The sequence below is a fragment of the Suricata suricatta genome, chromosome 12 (assembly GCF_006229205.1).
Source record: "Suricata suricatta isolate VVHF042 chromosome 12, meerkat_22Aug2017_6uvM2_HiC, whole genome shotgun sequence".
NCBI lineage: Eukaryota > Metazoa > Chordata > Mammalia > Carnivora > Herpestidae > Suricata > Suricata suricatta.
The window spans coordinates 32091179-32109358 of NC_043711.1; the positions used below are offsets into that span (position 1 = coordinate 32091179).

The 18180-nt window shown below is 42.0% G+C and overlaps 1 protein-coding gene across 3 annotated transcripts in view; it reads right to left on the reverse strand.

The window, feature by feature from the left end:
* The window catches only part of MAGI1 (membrane associated guanylate kinase, WW and PDZ domain containing 1), a 624267-nt gene that overhangs the window by 113010 nt on the left and 493077 nt on the right, over window positions 1-18180 (reverse strand). For all 3 annotated transcript variants that reach the window (XM_029916404.1, XM_029916403.1, XM_029916405.1), the window contains exon 4: window positions 2960-3166. In XM_029916404.1, the coding sequence (XP_029772264.1) occupies window positions 2960-3166 (207 nt within the window). The remainder of the gene's footprint in view (window positions 1-2959; window positions 3167-18180) is intronic.

The following is an 18180-nucleotide window of genomic DNA, read 5'->3' on the forward strand; positions in this document are numbered from 1 at the left end:
CTGCAAAGCAGAAATCTACTAAGATAGTAACAACAGTGTATTAATTAAAAATACCCCAGTAAATATTTTTATTAGCTCCATAGTGCTTCCATATTTGGCTATGACACTCATTCCTTTATCATAACTCTTGCAACCAGGAGCCAAGACCTTATTATGCTACTGTCACTCTATGCTCCAAGTGGCTGGTGGACTGCTACTTAAAGTGGTTCAGAGAGCAAAATGATTTGACACAGCTAGTTTGATACGCATATCATAGACTGGGTAGTGTCAATTATTTGAAAGAATTTATATGGGTTAGGGTATGACAGGTTGTCAGCTGTCACAGTTCTAGCTTGGTACGTCGGGAGGCATTTACTCAACACACTGAGGACTCCCATCATGTGTATATCTGAACATCATTTCTCTCTGTATTCCATCAGCTTTCTCGGTGTTAGGACAGGAAGCTGCAGAAGACGTTAGGGTGTCACTGGCTTTTGTGCGGTGCACACAGAATGAATGATCAGACTGGTTACAGCAATGATGACCTGGGCCCAAAAGTTTTTCTTTGATGCCAGAATTTCAAGTGAAGATTTAATGGGGTCAGAATTTCTGAGGCATGTTTTCTAGAGACAAAGATTTATAGTAGTTACAAATAGGAAGGGCATTAAAACCAATCGTCAACAATTCCTACTTGGTTCTTGCTTTATATCAAGAAATTCACTTAATAAATAGAGAAGACTCAAGGGCAAACGTGTTTCTTGGGAAACGTCTCCCACCTGGAAGAAGTGTTTCACTGCACATCACTCCCCAGGTCTTGTTTCTGTGCCTGGAACTATGTTCTGGGTTACAGCATGATGTGCTACCTTTTTTTGTTAAAAGATCAAGACATTATATTGTTAGCTACTTTTATTTATTTATTTATTAACATTTTATTAATTTTTTGAGAGACAGAGAGAGATAGTGTGATCAGTGGAGGGACAGAGACAGAGAAGGAGACACAGAACCTGAAGCAGGCTCCAGGCTCTGAGCTGTCAGCACAGAGCCCGATGTGGAGCTTGAACCCACGAACCATGAGATCTTGACCTGAGCTGAAGTCAGATGCTTAACCACCTGATCCGCCCAGGTGCTTCTGTTAGCTACTTTTAAAAAGAAGTATTAACTTTCTTTTCAAAATTGGCTTTCATATCAGCAAGGACTACTAAACTTGAATCAAATATTTTGAAGTGAATGAAATGATTTCAATAAATGCATATGTAAAAGACAGCAAATTTCTCCTAGCTGTAACAACAATAGGTCAGCCCCTGGCCCAATCCATTCTAATTGGAAAATGAAAATTTTTGTGGAATCAAATTCTTAGAGCTGGAAGGGGGAGCTTAGATATGATTTAACCTTAGCCATTTTACAGATGAGAAAAGTTAGATATTATGTTCATAATAATACAACTACCAAGAACCAAGAAGCCAGAATAACAAATTAGGTCTCTTCTTTATCTAATGCTTCTTGCAGAAGGATTGGGTAACTGATGTGACAATAAAGCCATCAAAAATTGTGTTAACTGTCATCTTGAAGAATTTTAGGTTTCTGAGCTTAATGAATGAGAAAACTTCAGAAGAGGCCTATATAGACATTCAACAAATACAAATATTTTCTTAAATATTCTGTTAGATTTACTAACACAAGAAGGAAAATATAAAGTTTAACTAATTTCCCCATTATTGGGAAGGAGTCTAATCAAGTAATGACTGCAGTGTGGTGATGTCAAGAAAGGTCACCATGAGGGGCGCCTGGGTGGCTCAGCCAGTTGAGCATCTGACTTTGGCTCAGCTCAGGATCTCCTGATTTGTGAATTTGAGCCCCGTGTCAGGCTCAGAGCCTGGAGCCTGCTTTGGATTCTGTGTCTCCCTCTCTCCCTGTCCCTCCCATCCTCATACTGTCTCTCGCTCTCTCTCAAAAACAAACATTACAAATTAAAAAGAAAAGGAAAGGTCATCGAGAGAGAGGAATATCTCACATGCTGCAAATAGACAATTGCTCCATAGCTATACTCTAAAATACTGAAGAAAGAACAGAAGAAACAAGGAGTTCTTCAAAGCCACAATATTATAAACTGGAATGACTTACATCTTGTGTACTTGCTACATCTTGAGTTACTATATAAGGTCAACCCCCCATAAAGCGAAAAACATTTGTGAGCCATTCTGGGTCACTACATTAACCCAAGAAATACATACCATAGGCTTTGTGAATGGTGTCCCCAGGAACTGTGCACTACCAAACCCATAGAGTCTTATCCAGAGGTCTTGTCCTTGAAGATCCTCTCATAAAATACAGTATATCTAAGCTTGGGGGTACACAGCCTTGAATGTATAATGCAATGAGTGATACATGTTATCTAATATAGAATGCATAAGCAAGGCATAAGTGAGTATTTATTATTTTTCCATCTTCCTCCATTTGGGGCAGACAGAAAAATTGGCATAAGTTAACTGAATACATTACAGAGTTCCACCGGGATCTGAACTTACAAAGGTATGAGATAAAAGGATGCTATTAGCCTTCCATCAGCATCAATGAATATTAAACTGGTAAACAAATTATCTTATTTCTCTTTATAAGCAATCAGTCATAATTACAGAATAGTGTCAAGACCAAGCAATAAACGGACAAAATACAAATATTCTTAAGACCTATCATTTTGAAGAGAAGGAAATAATGCGGAATATTCTTGACTCCCTTCTACTGACATTTCCTTCTAGACCTTCTAAGATATTTGGGTGAAGTTAAAATAGTTTCGGAAAGAAGCCTGAAAAATAGACCAAGGAAAAGACCACCTTCTCCAAACCCTGCATGGTCAGAGATAGGATTTTGTCAGCCTTCTGAATTCTTCTTGAGAACAGACACCTTCTGATCACTATCTGCAAAAACCTCCCCCTGTCTCCTCCCCCAAGTCCGTCAAGGGGGAAGGTCGTCTGGTCTTTACCTGTAAAGCTACTGTTCATTTCAGGAACGTCATCCTCTTCCTCATTCTCCGTGTGGACTATGCCAGCATTTTGCATATCATTGTAGGACTTGGTTCGCTTTGGGGTCGACTGCTTGGAGCCAGTCTGAAGGCTTTGCAAGGCATCCGTTGTGATCACTTTCCCACTGACTGGCTGGCTAGGAGGTTTGGGTGTCCCATAATAGTTTCCTAGGTGATGGAGAGACACATTTGCATGTTTTAGAAAGAATACTTTGGTTTTTTTTCAAGACTTCACATCCAAATCTCTCAGCACATTAAAAAAAAATTTTTTTTTTAAATAGAAAGCCAGAACAAACTGTATTTCATTTCTGGAATAGGTTATGAAAGACATCGTTCCTCCCTAGCTAGACATGGCGATTTCAGAAGCGAGGAGGAAAACTGCATTGTTTAGTTGCAAAGAACCTACTAGTAGGGCTGAAAACAAAGGCGGCTGTACGGAATAGCAAACCTTCATCCTCATTACTTTTGAAACTCAGTTGTCCCCTTTTTACACATATGCACCAGCATAATGCTAAATCCAATTTAGAGGTGGCCTCGCAGAAAATAACAAATTCATTATTGCCAGCACCCTTACTGGCCTACAAAGTCAAGGTCACCTTCCCTTAATAAGGAGACTCCTTAAGAGGGAACCAGGGCATTATTTAAAAAAGAGGACGGTGAATACCACGTGGTGCCTCTTTAACAGAAATGGCAGACCTGACTCTCCGGGTCAGATCGGGTGGAAGCCAGCCCTTGCCAAGTTCTAGCAGAAAACTGTGTCAATGAAGGCACGATGGCTGCTCTTTCAGTGACTGTCCATTTTGCTTTTAGCCACTTTTCCCCAATGTTTGGCTCATGATTTTTGAGTAGTATCTGGATAGATTTTTACATTTTATCTTTTTATTTTAATAAGTGTGGATATTTTAATGTTTTTAAAAAAAACAATCTAGTTCCTAAGTTATGGTAGTAATATAAAGTTGACTTTTAAAGTGAACTGAAAAAGCAATGCTTTTTTTAAAATAGTTTATTTTCAAATTGGTTTCCATGAAACACCCAGTGCTTCTCCCCACAAGCGCCCCACACCATGACCATCACCTCCTTCCCTCCCTCCCCTCCCCCTCCCCCTTCAGTTCACGGTTCGTTTTCAGTATTCAATAGTCTCTCATGATGTGTGTCCCTCACTCTTCCCAGCTCTCTTTCCCCCTTCCCCTTCCTATGGTCCTCGTTAGGTTTCTCCTGTTAGACCTATGAGTGCAAACATATGGTATCTGTCATTCTCCGCCTGACTTATCTCGCTTAGCATGATATCCTTGAGGTCCATCCCCTTTGCTACAAATGGCCATATTTCATTCTTCCTCATTGCCATATAGTACTCCATTGTGTATATATACACCACATCTTCTTTAAAATTGACTTTAAGTTTAAAAAAACAGCTAGTTATAGGGGTGCCTAGGTGGCCCAGCTGGTTAAGCATCTGACGCTTAGTTTTGGCTCAGGTCATGATCTCAGTTTATGGGTTCAAGCCCTGCATCAGGCTCTGCACTAACAGTGTGGAGCCTGCTTGGGATTCTTCCTCTCTCTCTTTCTTACTGTCATTACATAAACTTAAAAAAAAAAAGGCAGCTATATATAATAAAAAATTAATTAAATAAATAGCAGTAGTGGCAGTGATTCCTTTTGAAAACCTAAGTTAAAAACAAGTTATTTTAAAGAATATTTCAAGCGTTAGATATTATATGTTCAGATGTAGACAAAATCATAAAGGTGATTCATGAATAGCCCAATTTTGAAAAATACAGCTTCTAATCAATAATATGCAGTGACTACATGATAAAAAACATCAGCATTAGAATGCCACTAATCCATTCACCATCTCACGTCTTTTACAGGAAGACCAGGAAGATTAATTACACTGAGTTCTTCAATAAATCCTCAGCAATGTTTGTGGTTCTATGCCTGGTAAAGTAGAATTTATAAATAATAACAAATCGTTATACACTGTTGCTTCCCAAGGACTCACCCACTGTCTAACTTCCATACATAATTACATAAAATATGCATTTTATTACAAACGCACAAAAGGAGACAGTAATACACTGCTGTGCACAAGACAGATGGATACTCAAGAAATAGCTTCCACTGAACCTTATTTTATGATTAAAATCTCTTTTTTATTTATATTATTTCTTTAAAATACTTTTTGAGTCACCACACTTATGAATATTCACACCCGGTTTCTCTGACAGTGGTGTGAGTGTGTGTCAGCGAGGAGCTCCCAACACAGGAGTTAAAAGGTGTCATAGAGTGGTGGGAGCCATGTTTGAGTTTGAAGGATACCAGAGAGAAACCTAAAAAGCACATTCTGGTGGAGGCTTCTACTCAACTCAGTCATTCTAGTTCTTTCACAGATAATGGTATCAATTTCTTCAAAAAACTTGTCAGCCTTCCAACTTGAAGGTACTGAATATAACCAACTTCAAGAAAGGCACCCATGCCTGTTGTTAAAGGCTAACACGTGTGCAAGGTGAAGCACACGTATGAACCAAGGCCCCTCTTGCATTTCTACAGAGGTTACAGCTAAGAACCTCCCACACTTTTGTTGATGTTGAAAGGAGACCACAGTGTTGACTTTTTCACAACTGGAGACTATTAATGAGGTAGGTAAGTAAAAGAGCTCACTATTTAAAAAATTATCTTCACAGAGAACAAAACTTGACACAAAGCTCTACTGAATTTAATTCTAATTCCTTCTGAGCACTATTACACTAAGCATCACAAGCATAATTGAGTTAGAAGTTAAAGACCAATGTCTCTAAGACTCTTCCACTAAAAGATATGACCAAGAGATGGGTCTCTTTATTCACAATTTTATAATTATAATTTTACAAATATTATCATTCACTTCCAGTGCCATGGAACCAAATCAACATTCAAGAAGCTGTTGTCATTAAAAAAAAAAATCAATGAAAACTTAGACATCCTCAATTAATAACAGAAATAAATGTTTGGAATAGAAAAGTTCTATATAAATTTGACAAATATGTGTGGATTTTCCTCAGTTTTCAAGGGCAGAATCTTTCTTAAATGATTAGCAGATTTCAAAGCAACTATAAATTCCCCAAATCAATCCACTTGTTCATAGTCGTTTCCTTTTTCTGGAAATTAAGACTGGACCCAAAAAAGTGCATATTAATATACTGAACTACATGCAGTTGCTGTTGTAGAAGACAAAGTGTCGGGGCACCTGAATGGCTCAGTCAGTTAAGTGTCTGACCTCAGCTCCGGTCATGATCTCATGGTTGGTGAGTTCAAGCCCCACGTCAGGCTCTGTGCTGAATGCTAGCTCAGAGCCTGGAGCTTGTTTCAGATTCTGTGTCTCCTTCTCTCTCTGACCCTCCCTCACTCATGCTTTGTCTCACTCTACCTCTCAAAAAATAAATGTAAAAAAAATTTTTTTTAAATTTTTTACGTTATTTATTTTTGAGAGACAGAGAGAGATAGCATAAGCAGAGGAGGGTCAGAGAGAGAGGGAGACACAGAATCTGAAGCAGGCTCCAGGCTCTGAGCTGTCAGCACAGAGCCCGATGAGGGGCCCAAACCCATGAACTGTGAGATCATGACTGGAGCCAGAGCCGGACGCTCAATCGACTGAACCACCCAGGTGCCCCAAAATTTTTTTAATTAAAAAAAAAAAAAGAAGACAAAGTGTCAGCCATCTCATTCAGGTTAGTCTGAGGTAGAGGCGTAAAGAGTACGTAGCCCATCAAAATGGTTAAGGGACAGTTTGGGCTTCACCTTGCTTCACCACTGACTCTGTGATCCTAGACATTTAACCATTAAAAAAACAAAACTAAAAAAAACCCTTTTTATCCTCTTCTGTAAAACTAGGATTCTAAGAATACCTTGTTTTTATCTAGAGCACCTGTTTAGAGGACAAAATAAGATAGTCCACTGAAAGTCTCGAACCCACATGAAAGTCTGTCACTATGCTGACACTTGATAAATGCTACTTAAATGTTGATAGTTTGTTTCTCATCTTTAATATGAGCTCATTCCACCATGCTGGAAGGATTCAGGAGACACCGTGTCTGAAGTGCTTGGGACAGGGCAATAGAGAACCATAAGCAACCCAATCTGCCAATGGCCAAAAAACCTTGGGCAAGTTTTTTACACTCAGTCAAATACTTCCTCTGTGAGATAGAAATGACAGCCACAGGCCTGGTGACCTCACAGGATGATCATGAAGATTAAATTTATTTAACTTTATGGAAGGTACCCTCTAAACTATAAGGGGTTATAAATGGGAGATGGTGTAATTAGTCAAATATCTCCCGCATTTATTTTCCTTATTGATTACAAACTTTATGAAAAGTTTATATTCAGTGGTTTTCTAATTACATAGGGTTCAACTTCCCCTCATTACATAGGGTTCAACTTCCCCTCACAGATATGTTTTTTCCCATGTATTTAAAAAATAATTTGAATTAGTCACTAAAATAAAAAATGGATTGTTTCTTCTCTTTTTTAAGAAAGACTTTATCATTTTAAAGTAATCTACACCCAACACGACGCTTGAACTTACAACCCTGATATCAAGAGTCAGAGGCTCTACTGACTGACCCAGCCAGGTGCTGCAAGAAATGGAATGTTTCTGATTCAGATCTGGATATACTGAAAAGTGCTGCTTCACAAATACAAACTCTGGTTCCTTGGATTCCATCTCTTCCAGGCAATGGTGATGACACGTACGTGACCAAAGCCAAGTCACCTGAAGCACACTTGCTGCACTAAGGACTTCTGGAGTGAAGTTGCTCTCCTACCCTTGGTGTGCCCCTTGCCCTTGGAGGATGAACATCTTGGCCCCAGTCAAGGCTGCTGCCATGCGAAGGCATGGTCACATGAAGTAGACTGGACTCAGGAGGTACAGAAGAAAACCAAAACTTCAAAACAGCCTTGGGGCACTTGGGGAGCTCAGTCAGTTTCAGCTCAGGTCGTGATCTTACAGTTGGTGGTTTCAATCCCTAAATCAGGCTTCTGTACTGATAGTGTGGAGCCTGCTCGGGATCCTTTCTCCCTCTCTCTCTCTGTCCCTTCCCTGCTCGCGCGCTCTCTCTCTCTCTCTCTCTCTCTCTCAAAATAAATAAATAAACATTAAGAAAAAAACAGCCTCAATAACTCACAGACTCGTCTTAGTGATTTGACTCCAGGTGAATGTGGTTTCGGACCCTGGATTTTGGTGGATGGGGCTGTGTTATAATCCCATGTTATCTTCACCACACAAGGACAGGCTAGGAAGGTGGTGTACTCGCCATGGGCCAGTTACCACTGGCTCTGCTGTGCCCCCCTCTTCATTCTCCAAATCTAGCTTCCTGGTCCTTGGGCATTGCCCTTACAACTCTCTCCTTCTGGCAAACTCTCCGCCTCATCAAGTTTCCACGCTGGTCATCATCAGGCCAAACCGAGCCATGGCAGACGCCCCAGCTTACCAGAGTACGCACAAGAGACTCCCCGTGCATATGCATGGATTGCTTAATGGTATTAAATAAAAATCATCTGAAGAATTATAAATGATTAAAAAATTAATTTGGGTTATCACTTGGCAGGCTTCACGGTTTCTAGGAGACACGAGCCTGACTCTCGTGCAGTCTCCACATTAGCCAACACGTGCTTCCTGAGGTGGCCAGCCTCTCTCTCGAATGAAAATATGTGTGTCTCTGCTGCTATTTTCGGAAGTGGTTCTAAGATAAAACTTAACTGGGATGGTGACGGGCGGGAGGAGAGGGCAAGGGGAGGCAGCGGAGGAAGGCCCCGCTCGCCTTAATTAACAGGCACACTCTTCGGCTACGGCCACGCCAAAGAAAAATATTTCCTCTGACATGCATTTAAAAATTCATGGGGACTGCAAATCAATTTTTAGAGCTTGATACAATATTTAGGGAGGACCATAACCCTGAGTTTTAAGCCAGAATGAATCAAATCTATACAGCCTCTCACTTTGTACAAATTTACTATTCATTCACTCATTTCCTTACAGGGAACCTGTGGTTTTGCTTGCTTGTTTGTTTTTGGCCAGGCACTACGCCAGACACAAGAAATAAGAAGTAAAAACGGGACTAAAACACGGTCTTCACAGGTGTTCTGTATGGTATACATCAGTTTTATTTTTCACACCGTGCCAACAACAAAGTTCTACTGTGTAGAGGTTCTTTGTGATTGAGTGGATCAGTGTGGGGCCTGAGATCCCAAATTTCTACCAAGTACTCGGGGGACCTGGAACCACCCTTTGCATACAGGTCAGAAAAAATCACTCCTCTTCCGTAGATGAGGAACGCAGAGGCCAAGAGCAGCAGAAATGCCTGCCTTAGCGTCACTGGCTGGTCCAGGGTAAACAGCACCTGGGTTCTTTGTCCCTCAGTTTAAAATTCTGTACGGGGGTGCAGTGGGGGCTGGAGACACTTGTCTGTCCTCTTCCTACAGGACATGCTTTTGAAAATAAGCAGAATGGGATCATAGTGACTCCCAATGGCTCGGAATCTATAGTATATATTTTCAATGGGCAATATCACCCCCAAGGGGACAAAAAACACTTGACTCTTTGGGGAGCAGTGGGGTAAAAAGTCTTATTACTCTTTTTATGTATAAAGCACAGATATACATATAGCACATAAGGCCACAGACATTCAGTGCATCTGTTTTTGCCTGGCCTCAAGGTCATGCTATTACCACTCACTTGTCCCCAGGGACTGTATCTCTGACCCCACCAACTAGATCAGAGCTACCCTTAAGTGTCCTCAGGAACCCATGTACCTGTCTTTCCCAATGGCCTTTGTTGTTAGTATCAGATGGTTTAATTCATCAATATATTTTTTTAATTTGTGTTTTATTTCTGAGAGTGAGCAAGGGAGGTGGAGAGAGAGGGGGGACAGAGGATCTGAAGCAGGCTCTGCACTGTCAGCACGGAGCCCAGTGCGGGCTTTGAACTCATGAACCCTGAGATCATGACCTGAGCTGAATCAATGGTTGGATGCTTAAGTAACTGAGGCACTGAGGCTCCTTACTATAATCTTTGTTTAATTATTATTTAAAACAAATTTTTAAGGTTTATTTATTTTTGAGAGATAGAACATGAGTGGAGGAGGCGCAAAGAGAGTGGGAGACACAGAATCTGAAGCAGGCTCCAGGCCCTGAGCTGTCAGCATAGAGCCCGATGCGGGGCTTGAACCCATGAGCAGCAAGAGCGTGACCTGAGCCAAAGGCAGATGCCCAACCGACTGAGCCACCCATGCATCCTAACGATCTGTCCTCACCTCTGTACCACAAGCGCCATGAGAGCAGGAACCATATCCCCTTCCATGCACTACTGCTTCTCCAGGCCGAATGCAATGCCTGGCACATACGGGTGTTAGGGATTCTTTGGGAATGAGCAAATCAACAAGCAGAGGCAGCGCACTCGAATTCTAGCCTGGGACGCTCCTCCATACCTCCATTGCAGACCTGGTTTTTAATAGCACGACTTCCGGCAGTTTCTTCCCGGTCAGTCAATTACCCCTCAAAGACCTCAGATCCACATTTCACCTTCCACTTGCTTGCTCAGCACAAGATGGTATCATTCATAAGCCGCCCATCACTTTCTGTTCACTCCTCCCATTCCTACCCGCCCCACCCCACAAAACCAGGATCTGCGCGCACTGAAAAACAAGCCAACATTTTATAATCAGATGTTTGTTCTTGCCCTGCCATTTGGCTTTGACTCTAAGACCAAAGAGGGTAATCTAATAGCTTTGTGACCCTGAGCAAAGTAAGGGACCTCTCTCTTTCTAGTCTCTGTTCTTGTGGTATAAAGATAAGAACAGCTCTAACAGGTTCTCTGTGAAGATCTAATTAGATACAGTGTACAAAGTATTCACCACTGTGCCTGGAACAAGGTTAGCATGTAATGACCCTACCAGTCTTAAATTGCACCGAATGTTGTGGGCTGATAAAAGCCCTAACATGTAGGAGAAGGTACTGTTATCAAAATGTATATTTAAAGGACATTAGCCAAAATTTAGCTTGATTGCACACCCATCTTGTTATTACCCATACATTTACTTACTCTAATCTTTAGTAATCATCCTATGGGGGGAAAATGACATCAATGTTCCCATTTTCAGAAGAAGATGAGACTCACACAATGTGTAAGTGATGACTGGCGTTTAAACCCGCATTTGCCTGCCCGCAGCATCATGCTCGCAACTCCAGGAATCTCTGGGGATCTCTAAGCAGCGAATGAAGCAAAACCACCCTGGCACCGGTCTCTTCATCTTCACATGCAGAACGGCCAATCGCAGCACAGATTCCCTTTGGTTACTTTCATTATCAACAGAGAACATTCCGTGGCGGAGTTTGCCAACAGAGCTTATCTGAACAGACGGCTTCCGAGGCCTGCCAAAGAACAGGACTCCAGACGGTCTCGTTTTCCTCAACGACAAACAGGAACTCTCTTCACCCCTGCTTTATCTCTGTGTCCCCCAAAAGTATACCCTTGGCAGCTGCTTTTTCTGTAGACCTTCTAGGAAGCACAACAAGAACATTATTGAATGCTGACATCCCTCTTCCTAATTAACATGCAGAAATATGCAACCCATCACTCCACTTGGAAATGCCACACTGGCACTGCACTGGCATGCTGAGGGGAAACCTTTGCAAGGCTCAGAGTGTGTCATCAGTCTCTTCTACCCAGAGGCATTTGTAGAACAGGCATGTTTGGAACCACCCCCACTGAGTAGTTCATCCCTTGTAAACTCTCTGCTCGAGAAGTCCAAGGGCTCGCTGAGGCAGCAACCGGTCTTGCTGAGTGAAAATGTCAACAAGAAAAAATAAAAAGAAGGAAAAGCAAGGCAAAGGGAGATGGTGCTGCGGATTTATTTCAAGCACCCTATCAAATAAATTGGTTCATTGCCGCAATCAGGAAGTTGAGCCAGAGCGGGAAGACCCATTCATTCCTGTTTTCCTTGCCGTGATGTCAAATCTAGCTCGTGACAGAATACGGAGTTGGTTCAAATTGCAAAGCAGAGATCACTTATGAGCTCCACTAATAACTTGTGTGCTTTGTGAGGGGCAATGGGTAGGTTCCTTACGCACACAGGAGAGGCCTCTGCTCTGTTGGTGTAAATGCAGTTCTCAGCTCTAGAGCCGGGGAGGCATGGGAAGTCTCATCATGCAGCCCCTAGCCCCACCACCAAACCTGGCCTTTCCCACAGTTTCTTATCCTGGCACATGTACCAGCATCTATCCAGTTATAAATGGCAGCAGCTAGGAGTCATTCTAGGAGGTCTACTGTCACCTCCATCTTCTCACTCCTTCTTACGATAACTGATGCATCACCAAGCCCAGCTTTTAAAGCACGTAAAAATCTCCAGATTCAGTCAACTCATCACTACCACTACTACCAACATCAGTGGAGTCCAAACCTAACTCCTGCTAGGGTTGCCAGATAATATTCAAGACTGGATGGTCGATATTTTTTTTTGTTAAATCCAGCAACCTAATACCAGGTCAACCCTTAGAACTTACTTCAATTACTACTTCTAAAAGCAAAGCTTTTTGCAACTCCAGAGAGATCAAATCTCCCCAACCTATAGGCTTCTCTATTCACCCTAGAACACTCACAACTATAGATTTCTTTCTGTGATTATATGAATAATGTGCCTTGTGCACTGTAAGACCTAGGAAGAAAATTACATTTGGTTTTGTTCAGCATTTATTTTTAATGAATAAACAACTGAATAAACAAACTAGCAATCTTGAGGGATCTACTTCCAGGGAGCAGCCATGAGGAATACGGGCATCCCAGTGCTGCCTGTGACATGACTTGGGGGACAGGCTTTGGCCAGGCTTTGTCCCAATTCCCTTTAGTGTCTTAGGCTGGTCTCTCTCTAGATCTCAGTTCTGTCTTCTGAAAAAAATCACTCTACTGCATTTCCAGCTTTAAAATCCTACAACCCTGCAACTCCAAATCCCAAAGAAGTATTGGATATCAAGGACTGTGCTGACAGTTCCTGGGCCCTGAGATTTTAGTGTTTCACTCTACTTGTCTGCCATTTCACACATCACTGAATATATCCACAAAAGAAGATCACCACTGCTCTGTAGTAACATCCTCTTTGGGAGGATTCAAAATTATCCTTTTTAAAAAGGAGCTTAACTCTAAAACACGTGCTTAGCTCTCTGAATTCAGCTTAATGAGGGGCGCCTGGGTGGCTCAGTCGGTAAGAATCTGACTCCAGCTCAGGTAATAACCTTGCAGTTTATAAGTTCAAGCCCCACATCGGGCTCTGTGCTGACAGCTCAGAGCTTGGAGCCTGCTTTAGATTCTTTATCTCCCTCTCTCTCTGCCCCTCCCCTCCTCACTCTTGGTCTCTCAAAAATGAATAAATGTTTAAAAAAATAACAACAATAAAAAATAAATAAAATAAAGTCAGCTGAATGACAAGGGAAGGGTCTTCTTGAATAGGTCCTCACCCTTCCCTGAAGAAGCTTTCGTTCTAGAGCTGTGCTGTAAAATATGGCAGACATCAGATACATGTGACTACTTAAAGTTAAATTAGTTTAAATCAAACTAAATGTAAACTTCAGGTGTTCAGTCACAATAACCACATGCAGTCAGTGGCTGCATGTTGGACAGACCAGAATACAGAACATTTCCACCACTGAAGGAAGATTCGTCAGATTGCACTGGTTCTATGAGAAGCAAAAGGAGATGGCTCCTTGTCCCTCCTTCTCTGGGACCAACGTCTGACATTCTCTTGGTTCATCCCACTTGCTCTCTCTGGATTCAGGCCTGGAAGCCGGTACTAACCTCCAAACAGAAACCATGTCCCCGAGTCTCCCACGTGAATCCATGAGGTCCCCTGACAAGCTTCAGTTCAACTGTCACTTCCTCAGTGGGGGTCCACTCTGACGGGAGATCAGATGTGGTGCCCTTGCTCTGTGCTTCTGGAGAAGCCTGTGGTTCCCTTCTCAGAATATGCATCACTTCTCTTAGCATTGTTTAATTTGTCTCGTAAGACTGAGGAGCTACAGAGTATGGACCCTGCGGCCAGGCAGCCTGGGTTTGGATCCCAGCTCTATTCCTGGCTGACCTTGTGAACTCAGACAAGATAACTGGCCTCTCTGGGTCTCATACTCCTCTTCTGTAAAATGGGGACTCAAGTGCACCTACCTCGTAGGACTGGTGGGTAATGAAGTGAGGTGGAGCATATAACCCACTTTGAAGAGTACCCAGCACACAGTACATGCTGGACGAGTTACTGGCAAAAATAAATCACTAAAAAGCACAAGTGTCTTCAAAGGCACAGCTGCTCTGGTTTTCTGTCCTGCACATCACACCTCATGCCACGGAACAACACGTGATGCAAAGCAAACGCTCAATAAATCCTGGGTCAGGTGAACCGTGTTCGCCTAGAAGGGCTTGCTTTAAAATTCCACGGCCAGAAACTTATTGTAGAGTTATATTCAGAACCGTGTAGGGCGATATTTGTGCAGGGAAGCTCACTGCAACCGTGTTTACAAAACACCCAAAGTGGGGAGTGGGGGTAATAACATCCTAAGTGTCCACCTGCAGGAGACTGGTCAGCATACACTGGGGTACTCTGCAGCATTTTAAAAGGAGGTAGAACTCTAGGGGGTAATGTAGAAAGATCCCCAAGAACTGTGAAGTGGGAAAGGCAAGAAGAGAGAGGTAAACAAGGCTACGGACTTACAGGCTTTGTGTGTCTAAGTGTTCTAAATCTCGGCACTAAATTCTTTAACAGTGCCTCCCCATGAGGAGGAAGGGAAGCAGCTTGGACTGAAGTGTGCTTACGTTCTTCACTGTTTTAAGTCTTCCACCATGGACACTTATTACTTTTACTTAAAATGATCAAAGTGTGTTACTTTATGCGGCCACCTGGCTGGGGCAGGTGTAAGAGCATGCAGCTCTTCCTCTCAGGATCCTGAGTCCAAGCCCCATGCTGGGTGTAGAGATTACTTATTAAAAAAAAAAAAAGCGTTTATAAAGAAGAGTGTTTTGTGTTGTTATGCTAGACTTTTCTCTCTGGAACCAGGACGAGCCAAGAGGAAAAAACCTGAGTAGAAAAAAAGATGGTGAGTACCTGGCAAGTAAATAAAGATGTTCTACTGGCAAATGTGCTGGTTTACTGACTAGGAGAAAGGGGGAGGGAACCCACAAGGGTGGCAATTTGGGACCAGTCGTGTGTGCAAATGTAAGAGCTAACGCTGACGGAGAACTTACACGTGTCAGACACTGTGCTCAGCCCTTCCCAATTATTGTCTCATTTAACCCTACCTATGAGAAAGCACTGTTATTGTCCTCATTTTACCAAAGAGAAAAAGGAGATACGGAGCATTAAGCAACTTGCTGGAGGGCGCACAGCCTCACAGCAGAGGGGCTGAGATTCGATTTCCAGCAGGGCTGCAGCCCAGCCGGTGTGCTCGGGAGGGTCCAAGAGACAGCTGCCATCGGCCAGCCGGTCCAAGGCAGGCAAAGACACGGGACCTTCTCTGAAGGTCCACCCGGCCTGATTCCTGGGACAGTAGCTGGCATTTAATAAAAATTCCATTTTGCTTCCAGCTTCTAAGAGTCAACATAATACACTTCAGTTGGCTCCAAAAAGTCTGAGCTGTCTCATACGGTAGGGAAATTATAGAGCTAAAAAAGGTCAAAGGCTGACAAACACTGAACAGTCAAAAGGCTGAAAAATGGAATGGATTAATGCTGGGCCTAAGAAATTTTAACTCCGAAACAACAGAGCAACCAATATTCACAGAAAGACAGATTTATATGAGATGATCAGACGCTCTCTGAAAAATGTTTCCCTGTGGCTACCCAGCACGGAGTTAGGTTAAAGTCTGGACGAGTTATTTCTATGACTTTTTAGTTATATCCAGGATATTCTTTTCTTAGGGTTTTCGGGAAAGTGTCAGATCTGAGCTGGGTTTGGCTTTGGGCTCCAGTATTCTAGCACCAGCTCTGAACCTTGAAAATGTTCCTAACTGCTACTTGGTCTCAGCATTCCCATCTAAATATTAGGTGATAACGGCCACCTGTCAAAGCGATAAAAAGAAATGAGAAAACCAACAAACACCACCTAGGTAACATCTGTAATATAAACAACTCAATAAAAAGAGGTTCGCTTCCTTGTTTCCCAGATAGGCTGTTGTCTATGCCACATGCTTTTCTGTATCAACCCAACACATACTCTGTGGTATTGCATGGTTCCCACCCTTAATCCTTCCAAAAACGGAAATGGGTATATTTTATATAATGGGATTCAAGCTCCCCAGATGGGCATAAACAACTGATTTCAAATAAGGACAATTCACTTTCTGCTAATGAAAGGGGATTCACACTTGCTCTGGTCTGGGCCACTTGAATTTTCAACTAGATTCACATTTGCAAGAAAACCTTGAAGAAGCTCCTGGTGTAGACACTTAGTCCCCCCCCCTCCTCACCTCACTTCTAGGCCTTAGGGAATTATCCTTGTTTGGGGCTTTCTCAGATTCTCCTCCAGCCCCTAACCATCAATCATATCCCAACACTTCCAGGAATCTAAGACAACTGATAATTAGCAATACTCAAGGGAAATATTTCTGAATTCACAATCAGCCCTTTGATTAGCATCTAAGCACAGCCCAATGCATATTCACAATTTGGAAAAGGGCAGGAGGTACAGGGATAACGGGCCGCCCCTCCCCTCTCCAAAGAATATGAAACCACAATCCGAATACGTAAGACCCAGGACAATTACTTACCTGTTAGCCAATGCCTGGAACAGGAGCTATTATCACATCAAAGCTACAATATCCCTAATAAAATAACAGTCTCTGTAAGTATCCTTTGTTTTTAAGTCTACTCTTGAAAATGCCCCTGTGATCACCTAATAAATCCAAATTTCAAAATGACTATAAAGACATATCATAATATTCTGACCAAGTTAATAACCTGACCTAGTTCACAGTATCATATTATGCTCCCCTGTCTCAAATAGTAACACTCAAAAGAGCAGTCAAGCCACAATATTCGTTTCAGAAAACATACGTTGAGTTTTTTCCTCACATTTGGCTGTGACCTTGCTATGCCATTTGTGGGACCTCATCTTGTAGACATATTTACACTTATGTGAAATGATTTATATCCATGTTATTCAATGTAGTAGTGTTTTGAAACATTAAAACTATTTATCCAGAGGGAACTAGTTAAATAAATCATGGCCATGCTGATACAAAGAGATTATACAGCCATTCAGAAAACAAGCTTTATTACTGCATTGCAAAGAACTATCAGACATACTATTAGATAAAAGACCAAGGTGCCAAACAGCATGGACTGCATACATACTCCCTTTGGTGTAACAGAGGGGAAAAATAAAAACACATGCACAAAACAAACATGTTTATATACACACATGCACATGTATCCTTGTATTTACATAAAGAAATTCAGAAGGGTGATCAGAAACTAATGGCACTGGATATAATCTTGAGAGAAAGGAAAATGTAAAATTAGGCAAAAAAAAGGTAGGTTTAGGAAAGAGATTAGTTATTTAATACTTTGAAATATTTTGTTCCATGAATCATATGGATGTATGACATACTCAAAAAATGCATTAAAATCAATTAGTAGTAAAACATGATATTGCATACCTTCAAGTTTAAAACAGTAAGGTCACATTTTGTGATTGACCATGACTCTTTTCCCTCTTCTATATTTTTTAAATTCTTAAATATTTTTATTTATTTATTTTTGATGTTTATCCATTTTTAAGAGGGACTGAGTGAGAGAGAGAGAGTGAGTGAGAGACAGACAGAGACAGAGAGATAGAGTACAAGTGGGGGAGGGGCAGAGAGAGAGACACAGAATCTGAAGCAAGCAAGCTCCAGGCTTTGAGCTGTCAGCCCAATGCCCCAATATGGGGCTTGAACTCACAAACCATTGAGATCATGACCTGAGCCGAAGTCAGAGGCTTCACTAGCTGAGCCACCTAGCACCCTTCTTTTTTTTTTTTTTAATTTTTTAAAATGTTTGTTTATTTTTGAGGCGGCGGGGGGGGGGGGGGATGATCAGAGAGAGGGAGACACAAAATCTAAAGCAGACTCCAGGCTCTGAAGCAGACTCCAGGCTCTGAAGCAGGCTCCAGGTTCTGAGCTGTCAGCACAGGGCC